Here is a 17,765-nt window from a genome sequence, read left to right on the forward strand (position 1 = left end):
GAGCTTTCTGGAGTTAAAATATTCTATCTTTGGATTCCTATAGTTTCACATCTTGAAGATACAAGGAAAGACTCATCTGATTAAGTCAACTTCCCCTTTGATGAACACATTAAATACCTTCTGAATCCCATGAACTGGATGTTTAATTCATGGGCTGACTTATTACTCATTTGTGTTTGAGTTTCATCATTTTTAGTCATGTCTAGACTGCATGAATGCATGTGGCATATTTTATTCATCAGTTTATACAAAATTAAACGTATATACTAGCTGCCAAATGTCTTGTTACTCTTCTAATCAGTTCTTCTCAATAACAACTTCCAAATGGAGTCTAACTCCTTACCAACACGTATGCTTTATAAACTAGTGAGAAAAGTATAGAGAGCACAGAAAAGATTATCATTATCATGGTATCAGACATGCATACACAGGGTAAGGAGCTTCTTAGGCCATTATGAATAGGTTGTTTTATTATCAAGTATAATGAAAATATCAAGATTCTGAAATAAATTTTCTTCATTCATCCCTTCATATACACACATATAATTATTAAGGCAGATAAGAGTCGATTGTGTTTTATGTAAAGATTTTTTGATTAATACTATTAATAACTTAGCAAAGCACACATTACTAGTTCTACCAGTTATAACAAACTCTCAAAAAACAGTAGTAATCTTCTAGCAAGATTCCTTTGTTTTGTCAGTTAATATTCTCTTCTTGGTTCAAAATTTATTGCCATCTATATGCTCCTTTTTCATCTCAAGTTTATCTCCTGTTTTTCTACGTCATATCTTGCTCAGCTATTAAGTGTCTACCACTCAATTTATTTAAACAATACTCACAATTTCTCCACTTCTCAAATATCATCTGATTATTGCTTTAATATTTTTCAGGCTTAACTTGATCTTTCATAATGAGTAGTTTTACTAACTTATTTCCCCAGTTTTACTGTGTCACAAGGATTCTGCTTCACTGACCTAAGGTGTGGCTCCTACTTTATTCCCTTGTGAACAACACCTGGCATTCTTTTCTTTAAGTGCCACCCCTGGTGGCTCAAATGGTAAAGAATTTGCCTGCATTGCAAGAGGCCTGGGTTCAGTCCTTGGGTTGGGAAGATCCTCTGGAGAAGGGAATGGCAATCCACTCCAGTATTCCTGCTTGGAGAATTCCATGGACAGGGGAGCCTGGCGGGCTACAGTCCGTGGGGTTACAAAAAGTAGGACGTGACTGAGTGACTAACACATTCATGTTTTCTCTGGACCTTTTATTACTGTGACACAATGATTCTGCTTCACCAACCTACAGTGTGGCTCCTACTTTATTCCTTTGTGAACAACAGCACCCAGCACCCTTTTCTTAAATGACTGTAAACAGAGTCTATTAAACCTAGCACCGTTTCAAATCCTTTAGTTGGTCAATCCATCTGAAGTATAGAAAAATAACATACACACAGCTTCTACTGAATATGACCTTAAGTTGCCATCTTTTCCAGAAAATTTTGTTTCCATTGGAGACATTTTATTTATTTTGGCTCATATCATGCTCATGCTCAATCATTCAGTTATGTCTGACTCTTGCAACCCTATGGACTGTAGCCCACCAGGCTCATCTGTCCAAGGGATTTCCCAGGAAAGAATACTGGAGTAGGTTGCCGTTTCCTCTTCCAAGGGATCTTTCTGATTCAGGGATTGAACCCATGTCTCCTATATCGGCAGGCAGATTCTTTACCACTGAGCCACCTGGAAAATGACTGGGATATAGATCAGCATTTCAACAAAGTTTTTTTTTTTTTTTTAACATGCACTATATAAGCCAAAATAAATTAAATGTCTCCAATAGAAACAAAATTTCCCAGAAAAAATGGCAACTTAAGGTCATACACAGTTTCTACTGAATATGACCTTAAGTTGCCATCTTCCGGAAAATTTTGTTTCCATTGGAGACATTTTATTTATTTTGGCTCATTTACAGGATGTTAAAAAAAAAAAAAAAAACTTTGTTGAAATGTTGATCCATATTCCAATTACATTTTGTGGTTATAAAGGAGAGTAACAAAGAGCCCAACTATGATGTGAATCTGAGACTACAAACAACTGAACCAGAACTAGCTTGATCAAGTTTGAGACTTTTCCCTTTGAAATAGATTTAATGCAACATTCCATTTTGACCACTAACAATAAATTACATATTCCTTGGTTTTCAGGGATTATATTAAAACATCTTAGCTTGTTTTTCGATGAATCATATTTTACTGTAGGCCAAATTTGGACCCTTCTTCAACATATCTCTCTTCTTTTTATTTCGTTTTCTACAACTCCTTCTAACATCAATTTGCAACTGTCAAAAAGAGAAGAAGCATCCATTTCTTTGGCATCTCACTAAGATAAAAAGCCCAGCCACAGTACCTAGAACAGCAAAATAAATGATTTTTCAAAACCCTCCCACAAACCTTAAAAACTTCAGTTTAACTATGTTTGTTACTGGAGAAGAGGGCAATGGCTCAACTCAGAAAGTTTTACTTTGACAAGATATGGCTCGAGTGTGACTCAAAAGGAGCAGTTCTACCTTGCGCTGTTATCCAAACAGAGGTACTCCCTTGGGTCAGCAGCACTAGCATTGGTTGTTTTGACACCTTTGTCAATAAATAAGCCAGCCTGGAAAAAATAATAATGGACTGAAATGAATATAAATCCCAAGTTATAATGACATATAGGATACATGAAAATAAGTTTTAACTTATCACATCTACCAAAAAAGGAGGGAGAAGAGGTAAACAGCCAAACAAAAGTATTACAAAAATGGCTACTTTATTGGTTTTTTTTTTTTAATATATAATTTTACTCACTTGGTCAAACCTTTCTTTAGTGCCCACCTTGGGGGTCACCAAGAATTACATGTCACCCAGAAAAAACCAGGGTCTTTGCTGTTACTCCATAAACGAGGAGGAAGATATGCAATTAAATAAACAATTACAACACAATATAGCAAGCATATAACGAAGGAAATAGATGATGCTTTGGCAGCACATAAGAAAGGCACCAAGATGAGACCTTCTCTGAAGGCAGGAGAGAGAATCCAGGGAATGTCCTGAATTCAAAAGCTGACACTTGAAGGAACCAGCCACACAGAAGACCAGGTCAGAGACTGAAGGGCAGGGAGTGGGTGGGAAACATCTAAAGAACCCCGAGGAAAGCGCTCCAGGGAATCATTTGTACAAAACCTCTGGGGATGAGAGACAGCATGGCACATCTGAGGGGAAAAAACAATCTTAGATGGATTATCAGGAAATATATGGAGGGAGGAAGAAGACTAAGGAGAAGCAAATGCAGAGTCAGTATGCTTAAGAGTCAAGACAATGGGATTCTAATAAAGGGTGTGCAATCCACTGCATTTAAGAAAAAATACTGTGGTCTCAAATTTAACAAATTTAAATTTAAAATCTAACAATCCACCCTTTGTTCAGATCTAATATCTTTTATTTTAAATTGATATAGTGGAATACTACATTTCCTCATGGTACATGATATTACAAAATTAATTAGAATAAGGTGTTTTTTGTAATACCACCAATAATTTTAAAATTTTGAGGACTTCTACTTTGAAGTGCTGTTTTCAATTATTACCACTCTTAATCAACTATTCAGTTCATAAATATCACAATTCTGTGTAAAGCTTTTTCCTCTCTTAAGTCTTCATCAAGTGATTCTAAGTTCTTCAAATTATATCACACTTAGGTTTTTAAAGGATCCTCTGAGTTTCATAAAGGGAAATTATTCATTGAACTTTGATGTGGATCACATCAGAGGAAACAATTTGGGCACTGTTCACATAATAAAAATATCAAGATGCCTCAAGAGTACAGAATGAACCAGATGCATTTTATCACCAAGGAGGTTAAGTGTCAAATACCATGAAAATCAGAGTTCCTAAATGGCCTTTCATATATTTGACCTACATATCATTTTAAATTAGGTCAAATACTCTTAAACAATATTTCACTGTTTATATAACTATATTAAATGTCCAACAGGACATTCCATCAGCATTCAGAAAAGAGAGAAAATATGCCTTTTAAGCCCCAAAAGCATACAATATACTAATGTGTACATCCTTAGAAACATGCAATGATATTAAAGATTGGAAGGAAAGTGATCGAAGGACAGAGGATGAGGACTCATGGTTCAAGTCCATTATTATAATTATTCAGATTGCATGCACATGTGTGCCACAGCATTTATTTCTGTCTGTATATAAACAGAAAGCTGTCCATACATCCTGAATGTGGCAGGATTAAGAGTCAGCTTTTTTAATCACAAATTACTTTCTCTGATGACAAGTTCTAACTAGTATTAACATCTCTCAGTTGTAATCACAGTAGTCCATCCTTTACCCTGTAAATTACACATACCAATTGTTAAAACTTAGGAACCTACCTTAAAACTTGAATGGACCCTGTTATTATAAAATATTCCCAGTGGAGTGAGTTCTGGTTTTGCTAAGAGCTGCAATCCACTGGATTCCCCCGTAGGTTCCTTGTGGAATAAATACCATATTCCAGCATCCTATAATTAAAAGGGCAAGGTCATTAAAGGCATCCTTTTATAAAACCACTCTATGAAACACCCTCACGTAAACTAAGCATTTCACAAACAAGTTTAATCTTTTTAACACGAATTATTCATTGTTTCAGGTTCAGAGTTGACTTTAAAAAGTTGTGCACTCATGTAGCCAACTCTCAAAGCAGTGCATCAGGTTTGATTTTTTTTTAAAGCAAATTTAATTTTGCTTTTAAGATGGGACAAAAAAACTGGCTGATACCAAAATTTTATTCAAAATAACTTTCCTATCATTAGGAAAGTTATTCCTATCATTCCTATTTACCTCCAAACCTGATCAATAGATGAGTCATACCTATTAAACAACTATCCATCAACACACAGAAATCACTGACTTCTTTCAAACAACTCCAATGCCATTCCTATCCTGAGGCAAATTTTTTCCAAAGAGAAAAAACCACCACATGCATGAATCAGGATGCTGTCTCAGTCTGGGTCCTGCCTGTTCAGTCTCAGTGTTACTTACCTTAACTGGAGCAGCAGAAGAGTTTGAAATTTTCTGACACTCAAAATGGGATATAAAATAAAATTAAATGTTCTTAATCTCTGTGACAATTTTTTATTTTACAATTTAATTAAAAATCAGCCCAGTGTGAAGGACAACTTCACATCAACACTGATTAAGCAGATTGCTAAAACTCAAATATATAGTCCAAAATTACAGTATCAATTCAGATTTAGCAGACATTCATTTAGTGCCAGGTATACCATAGCCTATTCTCAAAGAATTCATAGTCTAATGGGAAACATAGAGGCAACTAAAGTATAGCTAATAAGTACTATACTAGTTTTGACAAAGTCCTTTAGGAACATAGATGAATTGTGGAAAACATATCAGCAAAATGAAAGCAGTATTTGGCATTTTTCCATGATAAAACTTTACAGATAGGTCTCAGTAAAAACAAACTCCTCTGAAGAATGTGTCTGCCACCTCTATGCTTTTGGGCACAAAACAGACTCAGAGGGCTATGAAGAAGGCTCCACACCATAGCCTTATAAACTAAGGGCAGTGAACCCTCCCAAGACGCAGTAGAGTTTGGGGCTGGGGGATGCAAAAAGGGGGATAAGGAAGTAGCAGCTGTTTCCTGTTAAAACACTGTGGTGTCAAGACAGGTAAAGGGAGCTTTGTAAAAGGCAGTGGAAAGGTACAAGAAAAAAGGGTTTGATTTACTTTGGGAGGAAAACCCTTGCCAAAACATGAGCTTTACTGGAGCAGTTTTTCTAGACAGAAAAAAAAGAACTCACAGAATGAAAAGGGAGAAGAACATATAAGAGATGGGAATAGATAAACACCTGCTTTCTTCTTTTCTCAAATGAGCCCTCATAAGGATGTCTGGCAACCTCAACTTACATTTTTCATGGACTCTTTGCAATTACTTTGATCTGCAAGCCATGACTTCTGAAAATAGCTGAAAGGAGTCTCTGCTCTGTGTTCATTTGTAATGTAATGTAGGTCAGATGATCCTGGGGTAAGACTGCACATCAAATCCTTGGCCACCTCTACCCAAAATCTCATCTTCCAACTAGAAACTCTCAGTACAAATCCTATATGGGCTCAACAAATATTTGATGAAACATGAATGAATAGAAGACTGAAATGACTGAATGTCCAGGTCTCTGCCCTGTCAAGTAAGACTCTTATGCTTTATGTTTTTAAGAAAAACCGCAGATATAAATTCTACCATCACCCAGTGATACCTGCTTTCTTGCTATCTTGAAGAAATACTCCCTTCAGGTAATTTTTTCCTTTATTCTGGAAAACAATGATAGATATTCCTTTCCTTTTTAAAATGTTAATAGCCATGATGTATGTGTATGAATATTCAGGTTTTGCTGCAAAGCTCATATTTCTGTGCTATAGTTTTCAGCACAGATATAATCATAATAGTATTATGTCTTAAAGATTCATTTGTACATTATATATTAGCAGCTGTATTACAAAAACACTCAATTACAGATGTAAATTTCTCCGAGTTTATCCAGGAGACATTTCTGTCATCCAAAAATAGTTCATTTATTCTCTTAAATTATCCCTGTGTATGTGAAACAATTAAAGGCACATAACTAGTACATGGCACACAGCTGAACTTCCCTGGTGGTACAGTGGCTAAGAATCCAATGCAGAGGTCACAGGTTCGACCCCTCATTCAGGAAGATGCCACACATCCCAGAGCAATTAAGCCTGTGTGCCACAACTACTGAGTCTGTGCTCCACAGTCCCACGTGCAGTAACTACCAAGCCCACATGGTGCAACTGCTGAAACCCGTGTGTCTGGAGCCTGTGCTCCACAGCAAGAGAAACCACCACAGTGAGAAGCCCACTCACCACAATAAAGAGCGGGGCTACTTTCTCCAACCAGAGAAAGCCGTAGAAAAGCAGCGAAGACCCAGTGCAGCCAAAAATAAATTAATAAATAAAATAAAGGCACACAGTTGAGTCCTTGCTCTACTAAGGAGGTGGATTTTCCAAGTGTATAAAATCGCTATATTTAACAAAAAGGATATGCCCCTTTGACCAGAATGACCATTGTCATAATATTCTACAGAATAATCCAGTCTCATAAGGCTTTTTTTACTCATGAACATATGATTGAAATAGGAGAAGCCAGAAGGATTGTACATAATACACTAAAAATACACTCTGGAGATGACATGATAACCCGATATACTAGCCCCCTCTTTTCTTCCATTTAGCATCTGTCTTTGTACACTCATAAATACTAACTGGCACAAATGATGTGAAGAAACAGAAGAACCATTTCAACCACAGCCTGCTCTGAGAGCAGGCTAAAATAAGCAGTACCAGAAAGCAAGGTGCTTGAGTTAGACTACCACATACTCTGTTGCATAGACATATAAACCAGAACACTTACAAACAAGAATGCAAAAAAACATTGATGCACTTTAGTGTTATTTACCTGTGAGCCTGCAGCTGCATTATTAATCAGATTATTGTTGGGATGAGCAATCCAGAAAGTTGAAACAGCCCTGAAAGGCATTTTTTTTAAGGTGATTTAAATATTCGTCAGGAAAAATCCCATCTTCTCAAAACCTCCCACTAAACATATCCCCCAAAAGCCAACAGGCCTAAGCCATCACACGTGAGCTTTTCACTCCACCAATTACTCACATACAGTCAGTGGCAGGCACAGGGATATAATTTCCAAATACTTTTTCCCGCATGGTGATGCACATGGAGTTATTCCGATCCGTGGGAAGGAGTGTGCCTGGTTTGGTGAGGAGTCCCAGATTGTGGAACAAAGTATTTCTCTGTTCAATACCATCTTCCAGAAAGAAACAATGACCCAGTGTGTCAAATCCGATGGTGTCTTTTATCTGCCAAAATACAAGTGTATAATGTCATTGGTAACAAGACTGGCTGTGGTTGACAAGTGCTATTCATGAGGCATGCTAAGCACAAAAGCAAAAAATTTTCATCTTAGCTGATGGGGCAAAGTCAAATGTCAAGGTTCACTGATCTCTTAAGAGAACAGAGAAAAACAGCAGAATTCTCAGGAAAGCAGGACAGAGTAAGACCTGTGGTCCAACAGCTTACTTGTATAAAATTGACAAGTCATGGGAATGAAGGAGAGGTGACTGTTTTCATAAAATGTATCAGCACAATATGAGGTTACTTACCAGCAAGCCATTTGTCCCATGCACAGTGATGCACCTTGAGAAGCTGTGATGAATAGATAGGCCATCCACAAATGTTGCATGTCTGTACCCTCCTTTGTAATCCACATCTCCACACAGATGAAAATGAACAGGGTACCGCCCCAGGTGCTGCTGACCCATGTGTTTCAATTCCACATGAGAAAGATGGACTGAAGTAAAATTTTTCCTTATCTATAAGATAACCAAAAATCAAACTAACACATAAGCAAAGTAGCTTAGGGTAAAGTAGCTCAGAAGCAAAGTAACAAAATACATTTTTTTTTTTTTAATATTTATTTGGCTGTATCAGGTCTTAGTTGCAGCGCGCAGGATATCTGTTGGGTGCATGGGCTCTCTAGTTGCCCTGTGGTATGTGGGATCTTAGTTCTCTGACCAGGGATCGAATCTGAGTCCCCTGCATTTGAAGCCAGACTCTCAACCACTGGATCACCAAGGAAATTCCCCGAAAATATTGTTTTAATAGAAAATATCGGAAGGAGACCAGACATGAAAGCATTTTTCTTTCACATTCCGTTTTCTTGGATCTCCAGCTCAGAATTTAGCAAATGCTTCTTTACATAAATGAATACTTTAAAGAGTAATAAAAAAAATAGCCTCTTATTAGGAATCAAGGAAAGGTAACCAGGAAGGCTATAAAAATGATTTTTGTATATATGTGTGGGTTTGTTCAAATATTTTGGTCATTTCCTATCCAATCTTGTTCTTTCATTTCTATAATCTCCACTTTTGTTTGATAAATAATTATTTCTAAATCCTCCTTCAATGATTTAGTTAGCATATAATGTTGTTTACTTCTGTTCTTTTTAAAAAATGCCTCTATGATCCACAACTAAGCAGTCTCAATACTTATAAACTCTGGATTTTCAATCATACTACTAAAAACAAAGTCATGACACTGACCAACATTTCAGAAATCAGTGTAACAGAAACATAGCCAAAAAGAATATCCTACTCAACACACAAAACTGATTTTAAGACACATGTAGCCAAAATGCAGCCCAAGAGTCCAATAGATTAGTACACAGAGCAACATTTAGTATATAATAAGTGCTCAGTACTTTTACAGAATAAAAAATCTGCATATAAAAAATATCTTTACAGAAACATATCTTGAATTTGTACATCACTACTGCTTACCCTTTCAGAATATCATGTTTAAAAAAAAAAAAGATCCTTTCAGAGATTGCTTGCATGATACTGAGATTATTTGTGGTTTTTTTTTGTCTGTATAACTGATTCTTCCCAATATAAATTGATTTCATTCTTCACAGGACAATTCTTAAATGATTTAACTAAGAGTCCAGATCAACTAAATGAAGATATAATGTTATCTTTTAATCATCTAAAATCTCCTTGTCATTGGAAAGATAAATAAAATGTGATATCAATAGCCATAAAGATGTCATTCCAAAACTTGAAAGCTTTGTCAAACATGTACTTAGCAGTCACAGTTTCAAAGAATTCATCAACTCCTTTTGCCTACCATGACATGTCCTCCAAAGGTATCATAATCAAAGAACTGACACTGATTTTCAGCATAGCATGAGTCTTCCATTTCTCCTCGGATAACAATATTCTGGGTAAGAATTCCAACCTCAGCTCTCATGTCTACACCATCTATAATCTCACCCGTGTGCAGGAACTGAGGCGTTTCTGGTTGACGAGGGCAAGGCAAAAATAACATTAGAACAAAGAAAACATAAAACTTACATCAAAAAGACAGTAATCTTTATCTTGTAACTTCAAGACATTATTAAATTTATTGTTTGTTTCCATTCTTCAATACCTTAGAACAAAAGAATCCCAGGAAGCAGGGAGTTTATGGATTTTCTACTCTAATCACCCACACTCAATGCCCTTAACCCTCACTCCCAACTATCAAACCCACACACAGAGAGCTTACCCCTCCCTAAAGTACTGGGTCAGTTAAAAAGTTCCATTTGGGTTTTTCCAGAAGATGTTACATAAAAACTCAAATGAACTTTTTGGCCAAGCCAACAGTTCAGTCTTCTCTTGAGCAGCACCAATAATCTGGACCCCAACTAAGAATCCATGCGGTCTCTCTCTGCTTCCTGTCCATGTGCTCTCGTTCCACTCCCCTGAGGACACATGAATACCCAAGTGCATGCCAGTACCTAGGAAAGCTAATGGTTTTGTAGATGTTGATAATAGGGTGGAAAGTTTTTTTTGCTTCTCCTTCAAAGCTAAAGTAACCTGCATTTGGACATTAACAGTCCAGAAATAACCACCTTTTCTTTCCACTTCTTCTTTTAATATTATTATGCACTTTTAAATCCCTACCTTTACTAAAAACTTAGAAACACTTTACCAATGAGCTTTTATCTGATCTTAACTATACAAACTCAGGAAGGAAAGACACAAATAACCCAAATAATGGAGATTCATTATCATGTATACTTGTTAACAACAATGGGAATTTCCAAACAAAATTAATGCCAGATGGTAAGATGATTTTTTAGTTTTTAGTTTTCTGCTTATGGCCTGTCTGGTCAAGAAGGAAATGTACAACACTGAGTGAAGCAGGAAAAACTGCCAAGTGAGTCAATTTCATTTTTTTTAAAGCAAAAAAGTTTCCTTTAACCTTGAAAGTTCTAAATTACCCATTGAGTGAGTACTTATTAAATAGCTACTCTAAATTCGTTTGTTTTGTATCATAAATGTGTAATGCATAATTTTTATTACAGAAGCAAGGAAAGCAATATAATGAATGAATGCACAATGAATCCCATAACTGAGGCAATGAAGGAAGAAGCTTTGCCTATCACCAGCCTCAAAATAAGTAACTGGTAAATGTCGGTCATCCTTTCTAAACAGAGTTTACAGTAAGGATCTCATTGTATATTGCTCTCTCTCAAAAAAATACATTCGTCAAGATTATGATAGGAAATGTAGTATTATGAAAATATCTTTTTGGTTTCATTTTAAATATTTGTGAGATCTACTTCTGGCCGAGAAAGCAGACACTCAAAGACCATGAGTTTCATTTTTTTACATAAAAAAGAGACACTTCTATTTAAAAAATAAACCTAGTTTACTATTATCTAACAGCAGAAATTTAATAAAAAAGTTTGAAAGCATCTTGAAAAAAAAAATTCAATCCATCTAGTTTGTATCTCTTTTTTTTTTAAACATAGAAACTGGCATAAAAACACTGATTTGTCTATAATACATCATTAACAACAACATTATTGCTCAATGACTACTTTTATCTAACATCCTCCGGGACTCTAGTGTTCAAAGCACCCCACTGCTAAGACCTTCAATATTGATGACGATGATGATGACAATGACGATTGAAGGAAAAACAAAGAATCCCAAGGATCATATCTCAAGAAGAGTGTTTCCCAAGAAGCCTTCTGAGCAGTCTGATACCTTTGACTTTGACCTGGAAGCGGCTGCACTCAGGACAGGGGAGAAGAGTAAACTCCTCTGCTTGGTACATGGAATAGTCCGTGCTTGCGACCACAATCTGATCTCCGGGTTCCCAGCTACTAACATCATCCAGCAGGTGCAGTTTTACTCCGTCTATGGCCTCTACCCTGAAACCTGAAAAAGAAATACCTAGACCAAAAAGCAAGGAAGAAAGTGATTTTTTTTTTCTAAAATCAACCCCTTCACCGATTCACAAATCAAAAGATAAATGTAAGTCAGCAATGCTTCAATCTGACCCATGCACAGGAAAAGATAGGACATGAACACACATAATCTTAACATTAAGAATAAAAGCTGGCCTTAGGTGATTTCTCACTTCTAGACCTTTGCTCATCATTTAGTCTCTGTCTACAATGTCCATCCACTCTTAATTTACCAACCAAGATACTATTCATCTTATAAAGTTCAGGCAAATCTTTCTGGACTTCCCAAACATCCTCTTGGAAGTAACCATTCTCTCTGGTATTCTTATTCTGTTATTTTTCTCTGGTGTGATTAGTATCATTCCAATGGGAAGACAGCTCACCTTCCTGGAAGCTACATCAGTGAAGACAGCAAAGCACAGCCACCATGTACTGACTGCTGTCTCACAGTGCAGACTCATAAAATGCCTACTGAAGGGATGAGTGTCCCCACTATCATCTGCAAAGTGACCTAAAGGCCACATAATAGAGCCCCAGTCCAACTCAGCACCTTTCCTGGGATAACATCAGACTTGCAATCCAGGAACTACTAATTTCTGGTCTTTCCTGAGACCCTCTTCTGAAACTCACAGCTGGTTTCCAACTAGGCAGATGGAAACTGAAAAGCTGACCCAACATCTCTCTAACTTGCACTCTTTAACATGCAACCAAGTGCAGAAGCTTCTGCACTGCTTCTACACTGCTCCCTGCTTCTCAAAGTGTCCAAGATATAATCTGTCATGGTCCAAAACCTGATTTAATGCAAATGAATATGGAATAGATGGAAGCTATGGAAAATATGGAAATGTGGGGAAACACCATATTTCAAAGATATCTGTTTACTATCTGTATTTCAGTATCACCTTTCCAATTAATTGACAAACTACTCTGGGGCTACTTGAAGATGCTGACCCTAAAAGTCGATGAGGGACTTCCCTGGTGGTCCAGTGGCTAAGACTCCAAGTTTACAGCGCTTGGGGACCCAGATTCGATCCCTGGTCGGGACAACATATCCTGCATGCCATAAATAAAGTCCTGCACACCACAACTAAGAGTTGGTGCAGCCAAATAAACAAATATATTTTTTTAATTAAAAAAAAATAATAGTCAATGATAGGAATTAAAAAAACTCATTTACTTAAGTTAGAGGAATCAAAATGCAGGATATTTAGGCAAGACACAAAGAATAATACAAATATCCTTACAGTCTTAGGGATACTTGATAATATCTAACCTGAGCAAGTTCTGAAATCTGCTCCACTAGACTGATCTACCATGCTTTCCTGTTTCTACAAAGCACCAAAACAAAACAGGAAAAAAAAAAAAGGAAGGAACCTAATAAATGTAAAGCATTTTTCATTATGTTTCTTTCACACAAATACTAAAGCCCATAATGGAATTTTGTCTAAATAAAGATAATAACTATCAATGATAGCTAACAATTGTTGGAATTTCACATACATAATAACCTTTCATCAAAACAGCTTTGAGATAGAGGAACTATTATATGCATTAGAGATAAAAGAGGCAAAGGTCAGGGAATCTGACTAATAGCTGAAAGAAGATAGTCTGACTAATAGCTAAAAAAAGAGCCCACAATGAATGCTAATTTAATTCCAGAGTCCAATTTTCCTAACCTCGATACCATTCTTCCTTCCTAGAAACTAAAACAGGCAGGTTAAGAGTAAAGATAAGCCAAAATATCATGGTGGCAATGATAATCACTACCCCAAATTTCAGATTTAACCAAAAAGATTTATCTAAAAAAGGGAAACTAAGAAACATTAAATTTTTTTCATAAAAAATTTCAATGATGCTTTTTAAAAAATTTCTAGATAAATAAGTTTTAACTTAAAAGATCGTTAGAATTTGTTTCTGTTATTAAAAAAAAAAGGCAAGGTTACATAGAGGAAAATCTGTATTATTCAACAATTCTTCACTCTTTTCTGGATGTAGATGAAAATCCTTCCTGAGATATCGCCTATCGGCACTAATGAACTGGAAGTCTGAAAGAAAATATGTTCATCATCCTAGCTTCCTGGAGTGACTTTCTACCTCTTCCAGAAAATAGGAAACACTGAGAACACAGAACACAAACAATATCCTACAATAGACAGCTAGAATGTATACTTTCCCAGAAATGAGCAGTCATTGGTAATGTGAAAATATAAGCAAAATTTCTCAAAAGGAAATGTTGACTCCAAGTTGGTCATCCTCTGCCTGGAATCTTACTGAAAGAAGTTCCACTAAACTCTTCATGCAAGTCCAAATTCCTGCTCAGAAATACTTCTCATCTACCTATGTTTTTTGCCAGAGGCAACCATGATGTGGTTGAAAGAACAATAGTCTTGGAGGCAGAAAACTTAGCCTTGATTCCAGTCTCCTCATCTACAATAGATACCATCTCCTCACCTCAAACTCAGAAGGCTGCTTAAATGGAGCATGTGGAAGTCCTATTACACACCAGGAACGGTTCATCTGTTTGTTTTAAAGCAAAAGACTCTTTTTTTAATTACAAGGATACAAAATACAGTTATATCCCAAGTCATGTTTGTATTACTGTTAAAACAGCTAACCTTAATTGAGTGCTTATTATATACTCTGTGCTAAAAACTTCATATTCTTCATGTTTGATATTCACAGCAGCCCTATGTGGTAGTTTCCATTATTATCCCCATTTTCAGATGAGGAAACTAAGGGTTAGGAAGTTGAAGCCATATGCCATCATCATATAGTAAGCAAAAGGGCAGGGACATGAACCCAGGCATTCTGTCTCCAGAAATCCATTTCAGTGAATACTTTACTACAGTACTGCTAAACACAGAAGTATGTGCCCAGCCTAAAATAAACCTTTCTGGGTAATTACAGATGTAATAAAGCACCTTTTAATTACTCATTTCACATTAATTTTGGTATAATACTGGGTTCGAAAAGAAAGGTGGTGGGCAAGCACAGACAGGAGGCTGCCAATTCACCTGGAACCAAAAAAATCTAGCAGCAAAACACAGAAATTCTTCAGTGAATTTCCTTTAAAAAAAAAAAGAGCATCATTGTTAGACACGACAGTTCTTCTGAAAGGTGGATTCTAATTTTCAAAATATGCTGAAGAAAAGTAAAGGCCTAAGATAACTTTATAATATATTATTTAAGGAAAGGAAAGCAGGTTAAAACAAAATGAACACTAGGGGAGGGAACATAGATTTTAAATGCTAATTAACTCTGAATGATAGGGTGAAACATTAATTTTAACTTTATACTTTTCTCTGTTTTCCAGTTTGACTATAAGATAAAACGTAGTAGCTGAATTATCAAGGAAACATTGCTAAGAAAATGAGTAATTTGTTTACACAGCATGTGTTCAAAGGTAATATTTGTCGATAGAGCTATATAACAATAAGATCCAATGTACAAAACCAGTTCACTATCACAGAACATAATCCAAGACAGCTCACCCTATCACATCCAGATTGGTTCAACTGATATTAAGTCTAGGAAACTAAATCTAGGATCTAAATCTAGGAAATCCATTAACCACACCTAATGACTCAAGAGTGAAGAACAATGTACAACTGAGGATGCCTAAACTAGATCATTTTCTAATCCAGAAAAAAAAAGTTTTGTTTCGGCCTAAAAGATCAACTATAGTTGGAAAACTATAGGTTTCATCTTCAACCAGTTGAGAAATCAAAATAGACTATCATTTGAATATAATGCCACTTTAAAAAACATCTGTCACAGTACTTACCAACGTATTAACAAGAGTATAAACTGTGCTTGCCTACCTTCAATCCATTCACTATAAGCTGTCACAGAGAACTTCTGACCATCCACAGTATAAAATTCTCTTTGGGCGAGAGCCTTCCCTCCACTACTATGATTCTCATAGTTTCTTACAGATTCATTGCAAGAAGTACTGCCACCATCAATGACACCAACCAAAGCCCAAGCTTGCCTAGAAGGAAAAAGAGGAGGTGCAACTGATTATTTGTCATGGTTGTAACCCAAATCCCCAACACAGATGTTATGACAGGTGCTATTAATTCTATTTCATTTTTGTCAATCCCTCCAACTCTTCTTCCACATGTGGTTGCAAGTCCAAACTTGACTGAAAAAACTGACATCACAGAAGGAAATGCACCTGGATTTTAAATCCCTGTTTGTCCAGTTCTGTAACAGGTGAAATACTGATTACTATGATTTCAATCAATCATTGACTTCCTCAATTCACACTCTTTTCATTCACATTATTTTTTATTAATTTTTTTTCTAATCTTCTGGCCACTCAACATGTGGGGTGTCAGTTTCCAACCAGATATGAAACCCGCATCCCTTGCATTAGAGGACAGTGTGTGTTAGTCACTCAGTTGTGTCTGATTCTCTGCGACCCCAAGGACTGTAGCCCACCAGGCTCCTCTGGCCATGGAATTCTCCAGGCAAGAATACTGGAATGGATTGCAACTCCCTTCTCCAGGGGATCTTCCCGACCCAGGGACTGAACCCAGGTCTCCTGCATTGCAAGCAAATTCTTTACCATCTGAGCCACCAGGAAAGCCCCCATTTCTTTCTAAATGATTATTGCCTGGTCTCTTTTCCACTCTTATCTCTGCAATGTTCTCAAATCTAACTAGATAATAGAATCATACGGGAGCTTTAGAAACATATCCAAGCTTAGACCCAGCCCACACCAATGCAACCAACATCTCTACAGGTGGGGCCTAGCATTAGTCTGTTTTAAAGTTTCCCAGATGCTCTGACTGTGCAGCCACACTGGAGAACCACCAAGTTAGACCAGCGGTTCTCAAACTTCTTTGGTATCAGAATTAAATGTAAGGCTTGTTAAACCAGACTGCTGGGCCCCACCTTCTGACTGTTTGACATGGGGTCATAGAATTACTGACAAGTTCCCAGGTGATGCTGATGCTGCTGGGCTGGGAACCACACTGAGAACCTGAGTCACAGGTCAGAGGTTAGAGCAGTGTCATCTTTGACTGCACACACTGCCAGTGGGGAGTGGGGAGGATGTGCTACGCTTCAGAGATCCGGATGTAAATGATGTACAGTGGGCCCTGGGCATGGGGTTTTTTAAGATCTCAGGTGTGCAAACAAAGCTGAGACCACTGGGTTATTAGTTTACTATTATTAAAGCTATAGAATCACTGTTCGACAGGTTTTTAATTTTATATGCTTTATATCTACTTGTTGAAAGCAATACACTTGAAAAACACCATTTTATTATTGTGATACTGTGATAAACATTCTAGGAACTTTGCTCAAGCTTATGATCAAAGTCAATTCAAAAAAAAAGAAAGAAAGAACAAAGACAAAACATCAGAAAATTAGCCTTAAGACTCCTGGTTTAAAACATGAAAAGAAAAATCTCAGCTTCCTATTGTAGAGGGAAAAAATGCCAAATATAATCTATGCTAGACAGATGGCTGGATATTCACAGATGAAAGTTAACCAATGCATGCCTACATCCTTACAAATCCCACACCCGCCCCTGCATGGATTAGCTACTCTTTGGCTGACTGTGCTTTATAGCTCTATTTATATTCTTTGATACAGCAGAAAGAATCAAATGAAGAATGCTTCAATTTATTATCTCCTATATGAGGGAAGGAGAGAAAGACTATCAGAGGCTTCCTTTATTTACCAGAACTGCCTCAGCAACTGCAAAACAATGTTCTATTCTACTGACACTATCTCCAAAACACTCCTACTTCCCTCCTCCACTTGAGGAAAATTTCAACATGCCAGAACATTATCTTCAAAGGGGCATGTTTATGTACCCTGGAGATAATGGCAAAGCAAAGGAAAATTGGCAAAGGATCACAAT

At 36.7% G+C, this 17,765-nt stretch overlaps 1 protein-coding gene across 4 annotated transcripts in view; it reads right to left on the bottom strand.

Moving 5' to 3' along the window:
- Positions 1-17,765, bottom strand: part of CEMIP2 (cell migration inducing hyaluronidase 2) — an 80,344-nt gene that overhangs the window by 35,040 nt on the left and 27,539 nt on the right. For all 4 annotated transcript variants that reach the window (XM_052644500.1, XM_052644499.1, XM_052644497.1 and 1 more), the window contains exons 5-12: positions 15,712-15,881; positions 11,688-11,876; positions 9,778-9,947; positions 8,256-8,465; positions 7,747-7,952; positions 7,535-7,604; positions 4,434-4,562; positions 2,566-2,654 (exon numbers count right to left, since the gene is read on the bottom strand). In XM_052644500.1, the coding sequence (XP_052500460.1) occupies positions 2,566-2,654; positions 4,434-4,562; positions 7,535-7,604; positions 7,747-7,952; positions 8,256-8,465; positions 9,778-9,947; positions 11,688-11,876; positions 15,712-15,881 (1,233 nt within the window). The remainder of the gene's footprint in view (positions 1-2,565; positions 2,655-4,433; positions 4,563-7,534; positions 7,605-7,746; positions 7,953-8,255; positions 8,466-9,777; positions 9,948-11,687; positions 11,877-15,711; positions 15,882-17,765) is intronic.

The sequence above is a fragment of the Budorcas taxicolor genome, chromosome 8 (genome assembly GCF_023091745.1).
Source record: "Budorcas taxicolor isolate Tak-1 chromosome 8, Takin1.1, whole genome shotgun sequence".
NCBI lineage: Eukaryota > Metazoa > Chordata > Mammalia > Artiodactyla > Bovidae > Budorcas > Budorcas taxicolor.